This window comes from Sceloporus undulatus, chromosome 1, assembly GCF_019175285.1.
Source record: "Sceloporus undulatus isolate JIND9_A2432 ecotype Alabama chromosome 1, SceUnd_v1.1, whole genome shotgun sequence".
Lineage (NCBI taxonomy): Eukaryota > Metazoa > Chordata > Lepidosauria > Squamata > Phrynosomatidae > Sceloporus > Sceloporus undulatus.
The window spans coordinates 216,784,592-216,805,865 of NC_056522.1; the positions used below are offsets into that span (position 1 = coordinate 216,784,592).

A 21,274-nucleotide genomic window follows, 5' to 3' on the forward strand; every position below is an offset into this window, starting at 1 on the left:
ATCAATGAGTATAATTTGATCCTTTGTCTGCATCCTTGCTTTTATATCCAGGTATATATTTATAATCAATATGTAGTCAAAATGGTTTCATTTTTTTAAAAAACAAACCACTTTTGATTACCTTTCAAAGGGTCTGCATTGCTGTTTTTTAAATTTAATTCAATTGGCCATTCTGCAAGTAATTGCAAGCTTCCTGTTATAGCAGATGTAAGGTAACTGACCTGTTCCAGCCAACCATTATGCTTTTTGTTCTGCCAGCTTCTGAAGGAGCCTCACAACTGACCATAAGTAAATCTGTATGCTTCTGTTTTACACTGTCTCCATGTTCATCGCTTTACCTTTTTGCTTTCAGTTGTATTTGTATTTGCTTTCTAAACCTGAACTAAAACATGCACAGACTTGGCTATTCTTGTCTTTTATTTAGCATATACCCCTGACTTGTCTATTAATGCTAAACATGTCCTGTTGAGCTTTGAAATAAAACCAAACAAATTGCAACTCTTAGATGGAGTCGTGTTGTGCTAATTGTATCTGCTTCAATAGGAACGGGAAAGGAGAAGGCAGCATATGATGCTTATGAAAGCCATGGAAGCCCGTAAAAAAGCGGAGGTGGGTAGCAAATTGTGAAATGGAGTTATATCTGACAATCTCCTCCCTCCCTCCCTCCCTCCCTTTCAGACTTCCTTCATTCCAATAGCACAACTGGCAATTCTTTTTTATTCAGAATTGATAAATAATATTTAGCACAAGAAAATAGATTACATAGCAAAGGAAAAACAATTTGTTTTATTCTTCATTTTGTAGTTAGGTCATGCCATACCTCTGTTTTTCTCATCAAATGTGACTTTATTTTCATCTAATGTGCATATATAATATCTGTTAAGTCTATTGGAATGGAATGATAAGCCAAGATTCCAGGCAATCATAGCGTCTTTGCTCAGAACCTGTTTGGTTCCCGTTGAATCTTTTTGCTATTTTTGTTTATGTTATCTGCACAATGAAATTGATTTATTGCTCCCTCTACAAGCCAGGATCATGTTCTTGGCTTGTGAATCCTGGCTTGTTTAGGAGCAATCACAGCTGATGGTTAGAAGAGAAGAGCAGTGGCAGAACTCATGGCACCTGTGCGAGGAGAGGGAAATGCTCAGTTACAGAAGAGGGAGGGCAAAAGAGAAAGTGCTTGAGCAGCTTTATCACATTACCAAAAAAACGTGTTTTATCCCACACAGGATACAGTCATGTTTTGGATTGCAAGGAGGTTTTATTGCACTCAAAAATGCTGCCACTGCCTGGCAACCTGCATGAAGCCCGGGTCCCAGCCACGCTTAGCCAGCCAATTTGCAAAGACAGGTGCTTCCTCTGTTTGAAAATTGGCTGGGCTGCATGCAAGATGCAATTGCTTGACAGCAGCAGTGGCATTTTTGAGTGTGAGTTCTCCATTTTAGCCATTAAAAGTTCAGATAACAGTAAACACAAATTTATATTCAGTTTATTTGGTAAACCATATAGTACAGTATCATAATTGTACCATAGGTTCTTTCCACACTATAACTGTCAGAGGATCAATAAACAACAAAAGGTCGTTAAACATGCACTTGTCACTAAGTATCTCTGTCAGCAGTTTTGTAGATAGTCATATGTAATATGGGAGTGAATCTCAGGTTTTGGAAATTGTCTAATAAGCAATTTGAAAGGAAAATTAAATTCACAACACCCGAGTGATTCTTTTGCTGTGAATATCCCATCACTAAAGATTTATACCACCTTATTCTCTGTTGAACGTGCTATGCCTGATTTTGAGCCAAAATTTTACTTAAAACAAAATCCATCTAACAGTTACCAGTGTTTTGTGTGTACGCTTTGGCCATTTAAGATCAATAAAATTGAATACAAAAGCCAAGAGTGTTTTATGAACTTAAATTTGGTGTAAGTCATGCTGTATATTATTAAGCTTCCTTTTTCTAGCACTTTGCTGAATGAATAATGTGGCTTAAGGGGCCTTCAGGCAAGGTTTAACCCACACAAAGCTTGGAAAAGTTACTTCTTTGGACCACAATATGCAGAATCCTTCAGCTACCATGTTGCAGTCCAAAATTATGGATTTTGATATGACCCGTGCATAGGTTGAGGGTAAAATGTAGGATCATGTAGCAAAGAATGTAAAGGATGAAGAAAGGGAAAATAATGCCAAAGTAGAAAATTCCAGCCCACCCTAAAGGCTGGATAGAAAAGACATTACAGAGGAGGTCAGTACTTCCAGGACAGATTACACTTTTGTATTTCACCAGAGTACAGTACTTACTCTGACCCATGGATTAATAGACTCAGGTTTTGGGGGTCAAGTTTTTGACCTAAATTTCTAGATTTATACATGAGTATATACAGTACAGTCCGCCCTCCCCTTACGCAGGGGATCCATTCCAGACACACACACACCCCGCATAAGGGGAAAACATGGATGCTCAATCCCCATTCAAATGAGTAGGGCTCATGCATGCAGCAGTGCTTGATGTACGTGCCACAGGCACACACACCATTGCTTCTTTCGGCGCAGCTTCCAGCATATGCTGGAAGCCGTGTATGACGCAAGCATACAATATATTGTCAGCTGTATGGGACATAAGAGGTAGTGCAGAGAGTAAAAGTTACAGGTTGGTTAAAATATTATCTTGCATAATTCCAAAAGGCATACAGTCAGCCCTTCTTATACACAGATTTTTTATACATGGATTGAAGCATCCATGGTTTGAAAATGTTCAGAAAAAGTATTAATTTCAAATATCAAACCTTGATTTTTCCATTTTTTTATAAGGGACACCATTTTGCTATGTCATTATATTTAATTTTGTTATTTACGGGGGATCTTGGAACCAAACCCCAGCATATAACAAGGGTCTACTATAATTTGTAGTGATCCAAATCATTCCTCCTTTCATTTTGCCCTTTTTTGGAACTTATGGACATGTAATAGCCAATTAATAGAACTGTTTTAAACATATTTTACCTCCACATCAGATAAGACAATGACTAAATTTCCATAGGTATCCAGAATTTCAGGGTTTTCAAATAGCAGTTTGTGCCCAGAATGGTTTATTATGTGTTCTGCCACTGCTGATTTTTCTGGCTGCAATGTCTCTCGTATTCCTTGATTCCTGTTTGAACACTTCATTTGGTGGTCCCTAGGTAGACTTGTCTGCAGCTGCATGGTATGCGGTAAATCCCTGCGGCCATGGGAGGGTCTCTCTTGTCCTTCTCTGAGTGCAGCATTTGCGGGATTTTCTTGGTTGGTTTGTAGACCATTTGGAGGTTGTGTTTCCTCACCAGTTTCCCTATCATGTCTGTGACTCCTTTGATGTATCCTTTGGGTGGTTGTTTGTCTTCACTCCTATTGTGACATTGAATTGCTCTCTAGTTCAGAGTTGTCCATAGTACTGATTGACCAAAATCATTGTGATAAGAGTACAATTTGCCTTTACTTGTATAGCATTTTTATGTTAGAATAACAGTTACAGGTGGTTCTGAATATTTCAAAGCAAATGTACATATATGGATTTATATTTTTAAAAAAATCTTACTGTTGTAGAGATGCTAGGATGAAATGTTTTCCTCTGGTTTTCCCATGAAAACAAGATTTGCATCCTAACCTCCATTCATCTCACAGATTTGTTCTTTCTTCTCTCTTACCTTTCTCTGTAGACCTCCGAGCTATAAAGCAGGGGTAAGAATTGTGTGGCCATCCATATTTGTTGAACTGCCACTCCCATCATCCCTCACCACTGACTATGCTGAAAAAGGCTGCTGGGAATAGCAGTTCAACAACATCTGACCATATGATTCCAACCCTTGGATTAAAGGAAGGTAAGAAAGAAAATACATATCTATACTTTAAAAAACAAACATAGAGGAACCATCCTTTATAGGTAATTTGGAAGACCACACAATTCCCACCCGTGCTTTAATCCAAGTATTTTAATTGCTGTAGTGATTACTAAGATTATGTAACCACTGCTTTTCAAATTCTTAAATTATTCCCTTTTAAGAAGAATTGTACAGGTTTAATTTTCTTTCTGTGCTATTTAAGGAGAAAGAGCGGTTAAAACAAGAAAAACGTGATGAAAAGAGATTAAATAAAGAGCGTAAACTGGAACAGCGAAGATTGGAATTAGAAATGGCTAAGGAGCTAAAGAAGCCTAATGAAGATATGTGCTTAGCAGACCAGAAGGTAATCAGAATAATGTAAATTTGCTTTTTATTTCTTTGCCCATTTTCATGCTGCTCTTCTTTAACTTCATTGGCCTTTGTTACAATAATTAATTTTTCTTACTATAGCCACCTTTAAAATTGTTCCTATTTTACTTTACATTTCTTGATAACATTATTACTTCAACATTATTCAAGTTTTAACTCTCAAATAAAGATTGGAGGAGGTTGCTTGTTTTATTTGTTTGTTTTTAAATTAGCAGGGGACCTTTTCATATTTGGATATAAGGCAGCCTTTTTACCATACTGTCTCACTAAATTAGATCCCTTAACACTTTCCAGCAGCATCTATTATACTCCACTGTTGCGGTCATGTCCTGTCTGGAGACTTCCCAGAAATGTCTCATTGGCCAATTTGGAAAACAGGACATAGAACTTTATGGATCTTTGACCTAATCCAGCAAGGCTCTTAGGAGGATCTTAGCTCTTTTTAGGGGTTTTGTTGGGCGGGAGAGGATCAGCAAAACAAGAGATAACAGTGTTTTCACTAATTCTGTTTTTTTTAAATACTGTTTTTATTATTAAAATTAGACAATCACATTACATGCTACATCATACCATACATAAACAATACATAACTATACATAGACAAATATCCCTACATATCTATATATACCTACATATACAATACCACATTCTTTCTTCACAAATCTTCTCTAAACCAAATCTTCCCTATTTCTTCTTGTTTTGTTCTTCCCTTCATTCACACTGACAAACCTAAAACTGACTTCCTTCCTATTAATATTCTGCCTAACATTGTTTGTTTTGACTTTCTTATGTTTATAGCTAAATTCATGGATCAAATCTCTAATCATATTAGTATAAATTAAGAGTAGCCATTTTCCCCCAATTTGACTCCAAAAATTAAATCACTCCATCCCATTCTTCTGAGGAATATCCTTTCGCTTTATCTCTTAATGCTTGTGTTAATATATCCATCTCTATTCCCTCATATAACTTCAACATCCAATCTTCTTTCAATGGAATATCTTTACATTTCCATTTTTGCGCAAAACATTCACGAGCAAGAGAGATCATATAGAATAGAACTTTTTCATAGTTAGTTCCAATTTCGTCACCAAATATCCCCAATAAATAAAATTCTGGCTTTACTTGCAGTTTAATCTTTAGGACTTCTTCGATAGAGTCATTTATCATTGCCCAATAACATTTTGCCCTTTTGCATGTCCACCAACAGTGATAGAATGTACCTATTTCCTTCTTGCATTTCCAACATATATTGTTTTTTACTTTGTAGACTTTTGCTATTTTCTCTGGTGTAAGGTACCATTGGTAAAACATTTTGTAAAAATTTTCTCTCGTATTTTGGGAGGCGGTGAATGCAAATCCATTTTTCCAAACATCTTCCCATTGCGACATTAGGATAGGGTGACCGATATATTTTGCCCATTTTATCATTTGATCCTTTACTACTACTTCTTCGGTGTCATATTCTATCAATATAATATAGATTATTTTCTTTGGTTACGATTTCTTCTAAATTTGAATTTTCTCCTCTTGATTGAAAACCATATATTTGTTGATCAATTTTAAATCTTTCCTGTAATTGCCTGTGTATGAACCACATAACATTCCAACCTTCTTCATTTAATTTCTCTCTTGGTTTAACTGCCCAGTTATCATCTTTTAATTCTAAAATATCTTCATAACTATACCATCTCTTATCTTTGATCATTTCTCTTCTGAAAAAGGCCTCATGAGGAGAAATCCACCAACCCATTTTTGGTAAGGTTCTTCTTTTGTATCTGTTCCAAACTCTAATCAAAGATTTTCTAATACAATTATTCAAAAGTTTTTGTTTTGTTTATTTTTATCATATGCCAAGTAAGCATGCCATCCCCAATTTATACCATCTCCTTCCAGATCTAGCAAACTGTCATCAGATAAGGTAACCCATTCTTTTAACCATACTAAATCACAAGCTTCAAAATATAGTTTCAGGTTCGGAAGACTTAGATCACCTCTGTCTCTTGCATCCTGCAAGGTTTTTAATTTCACCCTCAGTTTTCTCCCCCTCCAAATAAATTGAGTCATATCTTTGTGCCATTCTTTAAATATTTTATCAGTGATTATTATAGGGATCATTTGGAATAGAATCAATATCCTCGGCAATACATTCATTTTTACTGACACTCTTCTCATTATACATAAATTTAGTCTTTTCCAATTCATTAAATTCTTCTTTATCTTTGCTCATAAAGACTTATAATTATTTTCAAATAATTCTGCTGATTTTTTTGTAAATTGGACTCCCAAATATTTAGTTTTCTTCACAATTTTCATTCCCGCTTTTTCTTCCAATTTTTTCTCTTCACTCTTAGTTTTTTTGTTATAATAACTGATTTGTCTTTATTAATTCTACATCCTGATACCGATCCAAAGGTATCTAGTACGTTTAGGATTTATTCAATATTCTCTTGGAGATCTTCTATTATTATAACTGCATCATCAGCAAATGCTCTGATTTTATAATTATGTTTTTGTCTTAAATTATCATTTGCTTTTATTTCTTTTATTAAGAGTTCCATGATCAGCAGGAATAACGGGGTGAAAGTGGGCAACCCTGCCTAGTTCCTCTTTGAATTTTGATAAATTCTGTTCTTTCCCCATTAATCCTAATCTGGGCTTTCTGATTATTATAATTTTTTATTATCCAATTTGTAAAGTTTTCCCCAGCTTTTATTTTTCCTAATAATTCCACTAATGTATCCCAATTTACAGAATCAAAGGCCTTTTCTAGATCTATGAAGAGCGTTCCCAGTTTTTTATCATTATGATGTTCATAATATTCTAAAATATCAATTGCAATTCTTATATTTTCCCTCATATACAGACTAGGCAAAAAAAAACCTCTTTGATCTTATCTATTGTCTCCTTTAAACAATTTTTTAATCGCTTGGATAGAATGGATGTGAAAATCTTATAATCATTGTTGAGGAGTGAGACTGGCCTATAATTTGATGGTTCCTGTGTATCTTTCCCTTCTTTCTGAATCAAAATAATTTCAGCTTCCTTCCACGAATCTGGTAATTTCTCTTTTAGTGCCTCATTCATCACCTGTTGCAAAGGATCTATCAATTCCTCCACAAACGTCTTATAAAATAACGCATTTAAGCCATCATTCCCAGGGGCTTTCCCCACCTTACTGTGGTTTATTGCTTCCATAATCTCATTTTTAGTTATCATTTGATTTAAGTTTTCTTGTTGCGTTTGGGAGAGAATTCCTGTATCGCTATTGGACAGATATTTGGTAATTTTTGTTTTCTCTATTTCTTGTTTCATATACAATTTCTCATAAAATTCTACAAAAACTTCCTCTATGTCATTTTGTTGCGTGACCACATGCTTCCTCTTTTTTATTTTGTTAATTGATTTTTTCTCTTTTTCTTTTCTTAACTTATGGGCTAACCATTTCCCTGATTTGTCTGCTCAAAATTCTTCTGCTTTGTTGCTTTCAGTTTCTTTTCTAGTTCAGCAGTAGCTTCTATTTCTAACTGCTGACCACTGCTCTTCTCTAACTGTCCCAAAGCTATGAGAATTCTACTCTCTCATGTTGATGATGAAGACAGTGAAAATGGGAGAAACATAGGAATCGGTATATACACCGGTTTGCAAATCCTTCCCTTAGGTATACCAACATCTGGTTCTGCTGAGTCTAAGAAAGTGTACCCACCTCTGCTGTGGAGAAGTCTTCTTCTTATATTGAACTGACAGCAAATGAAAACGATGGCCAAAAGTTAAGTGGATGACACTGCTTCAACATTTAACTTAAAGGAAAATTTTGGAGACAACTTTTCCAGCTGAGCACAAAGTTCCAGAAGCTGCTCACTGTCTGTCCTGAGTAAAATTTCTCCTATGCAACAGAGCAAGAATACAAGACCATGGAGTGATAGTGTGGTGTCATTGCATGGGCATGTGACAAAAAGAAAGAAACCCACAACAGTATCTACTGTATTTGACAGCAATTCTCAGATGGAGCCATTGGATAACGTACTGAATGATGGCCTTCAGGGTACAAAGGAACCAGAAACCAGTGCTAAAGAATGTCTTGAAGTCAGCCAGATTGGTGAGCTTGTGTCCCTAAAAAACAAAAATAAAAGCTCTGGGAAGATAAAAGCCAAAGAAGCCAAAGCTCTAAACAAAGCGAGCATGAATGCAAACAACTGAGACTTTTTCTCCTAGAAAGTCAAAAATAATCTTTAATGATTATGATAATGATGATGCAGTAGTGTCTGAAAGCAACACACTGAGCAGTAATTGCAAGCTGAATAGACCTGGAGCAGCACGTTGGCTGCCAGTGCCATTGGCCAGATTTAGCCAGAGGAAAGAATGTAGTTCCAAACACGCTGATAAAACCACAGATTGTAGAACATCCTCTGTGGTGGGTCTGGCTTCTTCAAAACGAACATTCCTGGAAAAAATGAAACCAAAGAGGAAGACACAAAAGATTGACAGAGCACATATACTCATTGAGACAGAAGTACAAATTTTAGATGTTGACATGCAATTTCATACTCAGCCAGAAGATAGTAAAATCAAAAAAGGTAACAAAGGCAAAGCAGCCAAAGCGGCCAAGGGTAACACAGAAGAAAATAATTGCAGGACCAAAGTTAATGAGTTTAACTTTGCTGAAAAATCTCCAAGAATCATTAGGAGGACAAGTAAGGACCTGAGAGTCTTGAGATCAAGCCAATACAACCAGTCTTCTTTCACTTGGGAGCACAGCACCTGCACTTCCATTTTCTCCAGATGGTGAAGATGCACCTCTTGACAATATCTTTAGCAGCTCAACTAAGATTATCCAAAAGGTTCAGGAATCTGCAATCACCCAGAGCAGTTCTGTAATCAATACAAATAGTAATCCTTTAGAGAAGGCATGTTTAGGTGCCAACAGTAATTGGAATGATGGAAAGAAAAAATTATCCTCCATCCCAAAATTAAGCAAAAGAGCAACACACACAGTGCGTGATGTGACAGAATTGTGTGTTGCTTCTGACTTGTCCCTTCAGAGTCCAGGGGAATGTCAAAACAGTCAAGTAGATCAGCCAAGATGGTGGCTAAGATATGAAGACTTTCTAATAAAAAACAACACGAATAATTATAATCTGAAAAGGATAGAAGATATAAAACTGATGGAGATCCAAAAACACTGGTTCCTTTACTACCAACTGATAAACAGGTTTAAAGTAGATGAAGAGACAGAAGACTTTGAAATCGAAAACACGGAACTGGCTAATGTACTTCGAAAAGAAAAAGAGAAATTAACATCTAAATTATATATAAAATTCTGTTACAAAGGAAGGTGGAACAGAATGAAGTAAAGGATTCCATGATACAATGGGCAAAGAGATTTTGGCAGGATCATTGACCTGGAAAGTTGGCAGAACGCCAGGGAAAAACACTAAAATTTACTGCCTGTCAAAACTTCCATGAAAACTTTTTTAAAATGGAGTTCCGGTGGCACCTGACTCCAGCAAAGATTGCAAAAATTCATAAAGGAAAAAGCAACCAGTGCTGGAAATGTTTGAACACAAAAGGAGCCTGGTTCCACGTTTGGTGGGAATGCCCAAAGATAAAGAAATATTGGGAAAAAATCCATTCATTGATAAGTAAAATTCTTGGTATAAACTTTGAACAAATTCCTGAAATCTATCTTTTAAACATGACAAATAAAATCCCAAAGAAAATTGAAACTCTTCATTGGCACAAAATTCTCTACATGACAACAGCTGGAAGAATACTTCTAGCGCAGTATTGGAAATCAAATGAGATTCCATCGACTGATGAGTGGCTGTTAAAAATTTATGACATGATGGAAATGGATAGACTAACAAGTATTATTCATGGAAAGGATGGGGGAAAAACTGAAAAGGAATGGGAGGCATTAAAGATTTTTTGTGGTAAACGCTGGAAAGTATTATAAAACAACACAAATAGATAAGTAAATGTATAAGCAGTACTGTACTACTTTACTTTGAGAAGTATAGAGAGATATAAATTAATTTAGAAGTAAATATACTGGAGTTATCTAGGAATATTAAATATATAAGGAAACGGTGTAAAATAGAGTAATAATCACACAAGACGAATGTTACACATGGGAAGTTTACCTGTTTATTTGTTTTTCTTGAAAAACTAAGTAATCTTGAACAACTAATAGTTTATGAAGATACAGAGAGTTGTCTGTGACTTTGTGTTGTTATTGTATATTGTAAAAATAAAAAATTCTAATTAAAAAAAGATTTTATGGCTAATCAGTAGGTTCCTAATTTTGTTGCTATTTGTATAATTAGGGATTCACTCTTAGTTGCTTGTTTGTAGAGGTGTGTTTTTTTATAAATGCATTTTTAAAATAAAACTTCCATAATATTAAAAGAAAAAAGAAAAAAAATTCTGTTTTGCATGATGGCACATGTGTATAGAGAAGCCATTGTTCCTCAGGATTAACATATATGCTTGTTGGGAAAATACATCTTCTCCCAAATAACTAGTTCATTATGATTTGGACACATTATGATTTAGTGTGATTGTGTGACATATAAAGTGGGATCTTGGCCTCTGCAGACTTGCCAACTGCAGATTTGAGCATCCATGGACAGAAAGTCTGCATTTCCCCCAATGGTGGCACATGCACGTGGCTGTGCCACCAGTAGCAATAGCCCCTGATGTCCTCAATGGTGGTGTATGCATGCGGCTGCACTCCCATTAGGAATAATGGAACTTCAGCTGAAGCCCCATTGTCCCTAATGGCACAGCGGTTGCATGCATGTGCCACCACTGGGGACAATGGGTGGATTTTGGTATCTGCGGATCCCCCACAGATACCAAGGTCCCATTGTACTCAGAAGAAAGCCCCACATGTTGCTTAAAGTTCTGCAGATGATTTTCACTCCCAGGTGACAACTGTTCTCCTCTGTTCTTGTTCTTGTTGTTCCAGCCTTTGCCAGAGCTGCCTCGCATTCCAGGCCTGGTTCTCTCTGGAAGTACGTTTTCAGACTGTCTCATGGTAGTACAGTTTCTACGCAACTTTGGTAAAGTTCTTGGCTTTGATGTGAACTTGGATGTCCCGAATTTAAGTGTTCTTCAGGAGGGGCTGTTAAATATAGGCGATAGCATGGGAGAAGTACAAGACTTGCTTGTGAGGCTACTCTCAGCTGCAATTTGTGATCCCGGACTAATAACAGGATACAAGGTAATGAACACACCTGTAGTTTCTTAAGTGGTAGACAAAATAATCAGTTAATATTAAACACAATGTGTCTCAGTTCTCAGAAAGAGAAGGGGATAAAGCTGTTTCAGGGCTGTACCATTTCAGATTTTATATGGATTCTCACATAATTAAACTATTACAATGAAACTGAACTTTTTCATGTTGCATAATTAAAGCACTGTGATTCCAGTTTCACTGCATCCTATGGAGTCCTGGGATTTGTAGTTTGGTCAAAGGCATCAGAGGAGCTCCCTGCCTGAAAATTCTCAGTGACTCTCTCTAGACTGCCAATCCTAGGATTTCATAAGATTGAAACATGGCAGTTAAAATGGAATCATCATTCTATGATTGTGTGGTGTGAAAGGGCCTTGGGTCTTTCTGAGAGCTAGCTAATGTGTGGAATGTTCCAACAAGGTAACCATGCCCCTCCACCCCCAATATGGCAATAGAAACCAGAAATTTAAGAGAACTGTATGGGTATGTCAAACTGAGTAATCTTGGTGCCACATTCACAGCATATAGCTACACCTTTGGGAGTTGGCACCAATGGGGGCATTTCACTGAAGTCATATAGCTACACTGGGAGTGTATGATTTTTGTCCTACTTGGACCTGCAGACAGAACAGGTAAATCTTGCCTCTCTGCTTGTTGTAATTCCAGTAATGTCTGCCCCTATGCTCACTCCAGCAGCAGTAATTAATTTAAAAGAAGAAGAAGAAGAAGCTATAACTGTATGCTATACATTCTGTGTAACAAGTTGCTTTGCCTTTATTGTTTAGCTACCAAAGGCAACTGAAACATAAAGACATCTCTGTTAACATCTAGTGGATGTTTATGTGTGCTTTTAGTGTACTGTATAGAACAATAAGCCAGAATAACTACATGGCTCATCTTTTCTTTTATGTGGTTTGTCTACTCTGCTTTGACCATAATTTTGGTAGAAAGTGGCCATGAAGTTGGAGAAATTAAATAAAACATTTTTTTTTTTAGTTCTATGTTTGAAATATCATTTAGTGTGATGGTTGGTTTAATTATATCTGAATGAAAACCTTTTGTTAATTCTATTTATTTCAACTTGTAAGCCACCTTGAGTCTCAATTTGAGGGCTGGAAAGGTAGGAAGTATATACAGTTAGTAATAGAAAAAACAGTAAACAACAAAAATAACAACAGATATATTCAGTCTCTGAGACTAGGTCAGCAGATTCTAAATTGATTAGATGTTCTGGGCACTTGATGTTTTCTATTGACAAAGATATAAGAGCAGTTTCAAGCACCTTGTGTTACTTTTCACATATACCCCCCATCCATCCATCCATCCATCCATCCATCCATCCATACACACTATTTGTGCCTTGGCTAATGCTACACAGAGAAGTTAGGTAGAAATGTTTGGGCAAGTAATAATAGTCCAGAGATGCTAGTAGACAAGTGCCTGGAACTACTTTTCAGGAATGCTGAAAGCTTGAGAGCCAGACATTTCTTTTGTCTTAATGTTTTAAAATAGTTACATATATGTGAAACACATTAAACTTAATTGACGTTAATTAAAAGTAGAATTATCATCAATTACTCTTAACCAGTTAGACTAGTTAATCGATGAAGCTGATTTAAAAATCATCCCACTTATTAATGATCAGAATCACCCACCCAACTCATACTTCATTGTTTTATATATCAATGAACATTAAATGTACTTAGATTGACTTTAATTAATATGATATTGATTACCATATTTATTGATATCGAACTAAAAGGAATTCAATTGACTATGTTATTGACTGACTCATTAACTATACTGTATTTGATTCCATTCCCCATTTATTGTAGTCCCCTTAGCAATTCGCTGCCAAATTTCAGAAGCAAACTATGCCACTTTTTTGAGAAATAAAAATTCTAGCTGACTCTGGAGGCTGCCTGCACCTGTCAACTGTAATTTGCCCATCTGTGTCTTAGGATTTTACGTTTCATAGAAATTTGAGGACTCACAAGAAATCAAATTATAGATTAATTTTGTCATTAGCATTCTTTCATTAACTGTTAGTAGCAAGTTCCTCTTTCTTCAATGGATTTCAGTTGGGATAAATACAACCCAGTTTTTCAAGCCTTTCTTTTTTAAAAAACATTTCACCCAACAACATGTTGTTTTCATCCAACATCCAAAGTAGAGACTTCAACTTTGAACACCTGTCACCCATATATCCCCCCCCCCCCAATTAGTATTAGTGGTTTGGGGATTTTTTTAAAAAAAATCTGCTTTCCCCCCTCTCCCCCTGGAAGTTCAGTTACTGAGGGTCATTTCTCAGTACACAGTTCAAGCACTGTATTACCACTCCCAACTATCATTGTTGCATCCTATGTAATCCTGGAGTTTGTAGTTTGAGTAGAGGCTCTAGAGGAGCTCTTTGCCTGGTAACGTTCCTTAAACTGCAAATCCCAGGCCTTCATAGGACAGAGCCATGGCAGTGAAAGATGCTATAATTGTATAGTGTGAAAGGACCCTTAGAAGAAAAGTGATGTCAAGCAATATGTTCCAAACTTTCAGCAGAAAGTTGTAAGCCATTTGGGAGGCAATTTCATTCAAACATACCTTATACCATATATACTCGACTATAAGTTGACCTTGTGTATAAGTCGAGGGCATGTTTTGGGGCCAAAATTATGGATTTTGATATGACCCATGGATAGGTTGAGGGTAAAACTTAGGGTCATGTAGCAAAGGATGAAACAAAGGAAAACTATGCCAAAGAACTTACAAAATTCCAACAGACATAACTCTTTATGCTCACTCTTAAGGCTGGATGGATGAGAGACTAGAGGGGGCTGATGTTTCCAGGACAGATTATACTTTTGCCTTTCATCAGGGAACGATTCTTTCTTTTAAATATGATTTAAGATACAGCCCTTACATTGACCCATGGATAAATCGACTCAGTTTTTTTGCGTCAAATTTTTAACCTAAATTTCTAGGCTTATACAATGAGTATATACAGTACCTTTCAATATCTTTTTATAAAAAACGATTAAAGCTGGTTCTGGGAGGACAGTTGAAGAAAGGAGACACACCAGTAAAAATTAGATAAGAAAGCTAGATATATCATCAGACACTACTGCCTCTAGCCCATGTCCTAGTCCCCCCCCCCCGTCCCGCTTTCAGATCAAATAAAGGTAAATATATGAGCCTGTACAGAAAGGCCAAAGTAAAGCTGCTTCGGGTCACTTTGGAGGTATGCTGTTTAAATGATGTGTGTGTCCTAAGAGGCCAGAAGCCATGCCAAAACCATGCTTTGAAGCTTTGGCGCAGCTTCTGGCCTCTTAAGATGCGTGTGTCATTTAAACAGCATACCTCTAAAGTGACCCAAAACAGCTTTATTTTGGCCTGTCTGTACGGCCCCATATGTTACATCTAAGCTTTAATTCCTATAGTAGTTTGTGTACAATTAATGATGGACAAAGCTTTTCCCACAGGCCAAAACTATTCTTGGAGATCATTTGCTGAATGTTGGCATCAACAGAGACAATGTGTCTGAAATCCTGCAGATTTTCATGGAAGGCCACTGTGGGCAAACTGAACTCACAGAAAGTTTGAAAACCAAAACTTTTCAGGCGCACACACCAGCTCAAAAAGCCTCAGTGCTTGCCTTCCTGGTTAATGAATTAGCATGTAGCAAAAGTGTTATAAGGTAAGACCTCTTTAAGTCTGTGTTCATTTTACATATCTTTATGTCTGTTTCTGATGGGGATGATAGTAAGAACATAAATAACAATGTCAGCAATAATTTTCTTAAAGGGCAGCTGCCTGGCTGTCATCTATAAACCATATTTTTTCAAAGGGTTTTTTCATTAGAAAATTCTGAGAGGTGGTCTTGCTTGTCTGCTAGCATGATACTTTTAATTAGAGAAGTATGTCATTTATTCATAACTCATAATAGTTACAATATGTAGCAGTTTATGTGCATAGAGAAGCACATTTTCAGTTTTTAAAGCATTCTTGGAAAATGTTATTCAGTTAATTTCCTAAATAATTAAAGGTGGTTTTTTTTTATCTTGACAGTGAAATAGATAAGAACATAGATTACATGTCGAATTTAAGGAGAGATAAGTGGATGGTTGAAGGCAAACTTCGGAAGTAAGTGATACTTCTTTTAAATATTCCAGTATTTTGCATTTATTTAATTTGTTATACAGACTAATTCCAAAGAAATTATGATATGTTAAAAAAATGATTTTAAAAAATAGCCCTAGCTTATCTCTCACAGTCTGTTAAAGACACATGAACTTTATGGATTAGGAACAATGAAAATGGGGAGAAAATCCCTTTGTATTATTTGAAAGAAATAAGACTGTTTCTCATTTGAAGATTTCTGGAGCTGTTCAAATTGTTATTAGCATTAGTAGAAGCCGATTGGAGCTATCATACCTATTTACCTTTGTTCTGAAAGAGGATTTACAGGGCAAGAATGTTATTCTGTAATCACCTTTAAAAACTTGCAGACCACTTAGGAAACTGATTAAAAATACCTCAGATTTTGCCATTTTCTTTGGTATCTCTAGGGAATAATTCAACTACTGAGGTAATCTTACCTGTTTGCTACACTAGAAACGGTCAAGTTTTTAAGGATGATGGTTTTATGCCCCTCTTTATTCCATTGTACAAAGCAAAATTCCATACAGCAAGCATAATAGCTCCATCTACTATCAAATTTTACACTGAAATAAATGTGAATCACAGCAGGGATGCATAGCCATGTGGTATGTATAGCCAGGCTCCATTTCTTTCTCCTCGGTCATTTTTCTTTCCTATGTAGTAGAGCAAGGAGACTGAGTCCTTGGGTTTTCAGTGCTTGTGTTTCTAATCCTGTTTCTCCCACACCACCACCCTTAATGCATCTCTGAAGAAAAAAAGGAAGAAGTGAAAAGGAGAACAGCAGAAAGGAGATAGAAGAAGTAAAAAGAGACAAAAGAAATTACAAGAAGAATACAATAACTATGAATTTCTGTTGATGTTAAATGGCTCCCAGTTTAGGCAGGGTTTACTTTTGTCACTGGGGGCACCTCTAGTCATTAGCTTCCATATAGATTCATGCTCACTGAGCACTATCATTGAGCACCATTGGCATATGAACATTTGATGCTGCCCATCTGTCCCCTATGGGATGGGGCCAGTTTTCAACCCCTCACCTAAGGACAACTTTTTCCTGGCCTTTCAGCAAATGTAAGTACTAGATTTTTTTTTAGGTGAGAGGGTCATAGTCCCTTCCTCTTCCTTTAGCTCTCAATTTGTAAACCTTACATAAGCAGGGCTCCTTTTCTTTTTCTAAAGCTTTTCTTTTTTGTTTCTTCCACTCTCAGCTCCTACCTTACCACCCCCACTTCCCAATTGTATGTGTCAGTTTGACTACCTCCTCCTTCTCCATTCATTCATATATGTTGTGTGGATGTCCCGAGGGCCTATTTGATGAGGATTTCCTTTAGACTTGTTTTTATTTCATGTTCACCAACTCTTAAGTTTACCACTTGAAATCAGGCAGAACAGATGAACTGTGAAATATTTCCGTTGGCCAGTCTTACGTGGGTTGTAGGTGATGTAACACTCCTTTGAGCCTTGTTTTTTATCTTTACCTGTAGCAGAAGAGAAAGCTTTCAGTTAGATTCTCTTGCCAGAAAAGAAAATGAGTATATCTCCATGAGCATTTATAATGGTACTTAGGTTCAAGGAAATACAAAAGTCAGCAGCATCTGAGGAGAAGATTGGAATGGTTCATATTGGACTTTATTTTAAACAAAACTACCTCAGCAGCCATATCATGATCTCATCCTTGTGAGTGAAATACATGTGTTTTGTTTTTTGTTCTGTCTCTCCTTCTGGGTAGTACAATGTCCACAGTTCTTCCCCAACAGCTTTATCTCAACAAGAGTCCTGTGAGATAGTTCTGACGGAGAGAGAACAACCAACCCAGATTATTCAAGGAGATTCGGTGCCTGAGTAGGCCTTTTAATCCAGTTCTTTTTTCCAAAGTACAGCATTGCAGTCCCTCTATTATATTTAGGTGCCTCTGTTGTGGTTAGAAGGTGAGCCTCATGTACAAGAGAGTGTTACCCTCTGTCCATGAAACAGAATAAGCATATCTAAAGGAGACTTAAGTAAGTGATACCTTTTGTTTTATAACAACAACTGTAAAAGTGTATGTTTTTCAAAGTTGTAAGAAGTGTATAGTAGGAGTAGTACATTGTTTAAAACATCAGACTGGGTGCTTGGTGTGTTTTACTTCATCCAGTAAATACTCCTTCATTAAATGATTTTGAGACACATTTCTTCTGTTGAGATTTAGGAAGGGTGGCAAAGACCTGGTACATACCACCAGGAAGCAATGTCCTGGCGATGATAGTAGGGCTCAGGACCGTGCACCAACCACACACTCCCAAGCCCTATGACGTGCGAGTGGCGCCATTATAGAGTGGCACCGCCCACACAGGGATGTGTAGATGATGTGTGGGCATCTGAGCGCCCACACGTCTCTTACAGGAAGCAGCGTCATCAGGGCTGCGACACAGCCCTTATCACGCCGCAAAAAGGAGCCTCTCTAGGCGGCTCCTTTTTTGCAGTGCAGCGTTCACGTGCCGTTTGGTTGCTGCGGCAATGCTGTGTAGCAAAGAGGCGGCACTTCATCGTCTGTGTGTAAAGCCCCAAACTTCACAAACATAATATTAAAATAAACTAATTACATTTTACCAGAATCTTCTTTAAGGTGATCTCTTGTAGTTGAACGTATAATTGAATTAAATGTGGTAGCTATGGGGCTTGTTTGGCTGCAGCAGTTTCAAGAGAGAGGATTTCTGGAATCTGAGAAAACACGTTACGGTAGAATCAAATTGTATTAAGTGCAAAGTTCTCAGTGATTGCCAGTGAAGTTTGAAAATAACTTTTTTTAATATTAGCGTTTTGAGTTGTGTATTGGTCTGCCTACCCATCTGTATTTTTCCTTGGGTGAAGAAACAAAAACATCCATGGGAAAGGACATTTTCCAGATTAGAGATTATATTCTCACTATTTCTATACTTTGGTTAATTTTTCTTAGGTGTTTTAATAATAAATAACTGCCTGGCTGTTCAGTTGTAAACCACTTAGACACTGTTAGCTCAGTATGAAGTGGTATATAAATGAAGCTGTTTTGTTTTGTTTTTTATGCTCGTCTGTAATGTTTAGTGTAGGATGTTCCAGCTATGCTAGAGTAAGACCACACAGCAAGTCAATGCTGCTTTAACTGGTTTTGCATTGACAGTAACAGTCATGTTGTTGTGCCTTCAAGTCATTTCTGATTTATGGAGACCCTAAAGCGACCCTATCATGGGATTTTTTTGGCAGGTTTCTTTGGAGGGGGTTTGCCATTACCATACTCTGAGGCAGAGAGTATGACCTTTCCAAGGTCACCCAGTGAGTTTCTGTGGCTAAGCGGGGATTCGAACGCTGGTCTCCAGAATCATAGTCCAACACTCAAACCACTATGTTCTCAGTAACTGTCATGCCAATGTTTAAACTGGAGTACCTACATCACTTTGTTTCTTAAAGCACAGACATTAATTTAAAAAAATTGAAACATAGTCAGAATTAATCAACTATGTCCTTTCTCAAACCATTGGAATGCCTGCCAGTTAATGTCTTAAATCCACTCCTCAACCCAATTTTTGGGACTAGAAGAACAGACCTCCAAATAATTTATTTAAAATAGATAGCTGTGTGATTCTTTTTTCTTTCGTCACACTCTGCTTTGATTGGCATCCTTAAATCCTCCCCCTGCAAGCTACTTTTCATTTATTAATTTAAAGAAGACAGCTACATCTTACCCACTTGCTGTATGGAATACTGTTTTGTAGAATGAGGGAAGAAAGGAAGAAAAAGAGACTGCCAAATTACATAGTATTGGTTTATCATGATTTATCTACTTTTGCCATCCTGATTCACACTCTTTCTCTTTCCTTTTCTTTCTTATAAAATCCTTGCCTTCTCCCAAAACACACATTTTCATATCTCCTCACATTCTGTTACGCACTAGAATTCTAATAGGGTTTTTTCATCCTGGCTCTTGAAATACCTCCTAGGCTGTTTCAGTATATTTGCCTGCTAGATTCTGGGTAGCCAGAGCTATAACATTGCTGTATGGAATCTTGTTTTGTAGGGTAAGAGATGAGGAAGGGCTACCACAACTGTACTTACTGGTATGTAAGCTTCTTTTGTTTCATAAAAATGAAACTAAGGCTTCTGCTGCCCAAAGTGCTACAAGCTTACCCTCCTACATAATGCTTAATAAAGTTTTATGTAAGGTAGAATAAAGATGCTTTGGAAAGAGATTTTGTATTCAGATAATCCACAGTCAAGCTTGATGTTTGTTGTCAGCTGTGTTCATTGATTTTCTAACCTTTCTAACACAAAAAGTGAACATTGGGCTTTTTAAATGTGTGTGGAAAAGATAAATTTCAGAGTTTTAATAACTGACGAAACATGACACACCAGATAAATGTTTATAAGACTGGCTACAGAAACCTTATCGTGTTTTACATAGGACCTGCGCAAATTCAGTAAAATTAACTCTTGACCTAGATAATAATAATAATAATAATAATAATAATAATAATAATAAGCATCCCATCTCTCCCTGTATTGAATTGAGGCGGGTTATGTGCTAGAGTAATATGATTAACAGTACTGGAAGGTTTCTGTATCCTGAAGGCTCACAGCAAATAAAATAATTTGCATTTTCACTAAATAAATATGCATCTAAAATAGAGATGAATGTCAATAAACAACACTATTGGTTTACCAAGTCAATGATAATAAATTTCAAATAGCAAAAAATTGCTGAACAACGGGCACAAAAGCAAATGATGTCTTCTTGGTGAAGTATCGAGGAATTCTGTATATGTGAAAGCAGTACATGTTAATACCATTTGTCTACCATGTGTTTAAAGGCTTAGAATCATTCATGCTAAGAAAACAGGCAAAAGAGATGTTACAGGAGGGGGTGACATAGGAGAAGAACAGCATTCACTGGGTACACCTACAGCTGGCCGAAAAAGGAGACGGAAAGGAGGAGACAGTGATTATGATGACGACGACGACGATTATAGTGATGATCAAGCAGATGAAGATGATGAGGATGAGGATGACAAAGATGACAAAAAGGGGAAGAAAGCAGATATTTGTGAGGATGAGGTGAGGAATTCTAATAAATACGAAATGCTAATTAATCCATGTTGTTAGATTTAGAAGCTATCTGTGATTAGACATTTTTTAAAAAGAATCCTTAACTATAACTTTATATTTTTTATTGAAAAGTCATAAGGGAGTATCTTGAAAGTATAACTCCTAAGACTTTTTAGAAGACAGAAAGAGACACTTAGCAAAAGTTGTTCATGTTGGATTAAATTATATATAGCAGTTTGCTTGGCTGCTGTTTGAGGGAGGGGGAGAAATGTAAAGCCCACCTTGGGTTCCAGTGCTAATCTCATGGTTCTTTAAATCCCATCCTAGTCCTATTGTATGTGTTCATCATGGAAATTGGATGACTGTAAACTTTAATCTAACACTAATAATAATAGTAATAACGGTAGTGTATAATTTTCATTGTATCACGTTTATCTCTTGAAACCACCTTAACCTTTCATGGGAATGTTGAATATTGAAATAAAATTCTAAATATTTGCCAAAGACTGATTAAAATGAATTTTCAAGAATTGTGAAACTTTATAGAATCCAGGTTTTTTTATATTTTAGATTTCCTGTCCT

The 21,274-nt window shown here is 36.6% G+C and overlaps 1 protein-coding gene across 22 annotated transcripts in view; it reads left to right on the top strand.

Moving 5' to 3' along the window:
• BAZ2B (bromodomain adjacent to zinc finger domain 2B) overlaps window positions 1-21,274 on the top strand; it is a 296,772-nt gene that overhangs the window by 248,257 nt on the left and 27,241 nt on the right. For all 22 annotated transcript variants that reach the window (XM_042447148.1, XM_042447149.1, XM_042447126.1 and 19 more), the window contains 6 exons: window positions 544-609; window positions 4,082-4,222; window positions 11,219-11,473; window positions 14,959-15,173; window positions 15,545-15,619; window positions 20,458-20,701. In XM_042447148.1, the coding sequence (XP_042303082.1) occupies window positions 544-609; window positions 4,082-4,222; window positions 11,219-11,473; window positions 14,959-15,173; window positions 15,545-15,619; window positions 20,458-20,701 (996 nt within the window). The remainder of the gene's footprint in view (window positions 1-543; window positions 610-4,081; window positions 4,223-11,218; window positions 11,474-14,958; window positions 15,174-15,544; window positions 15,620-20,457; window positions 20,702-21,274) is intronic.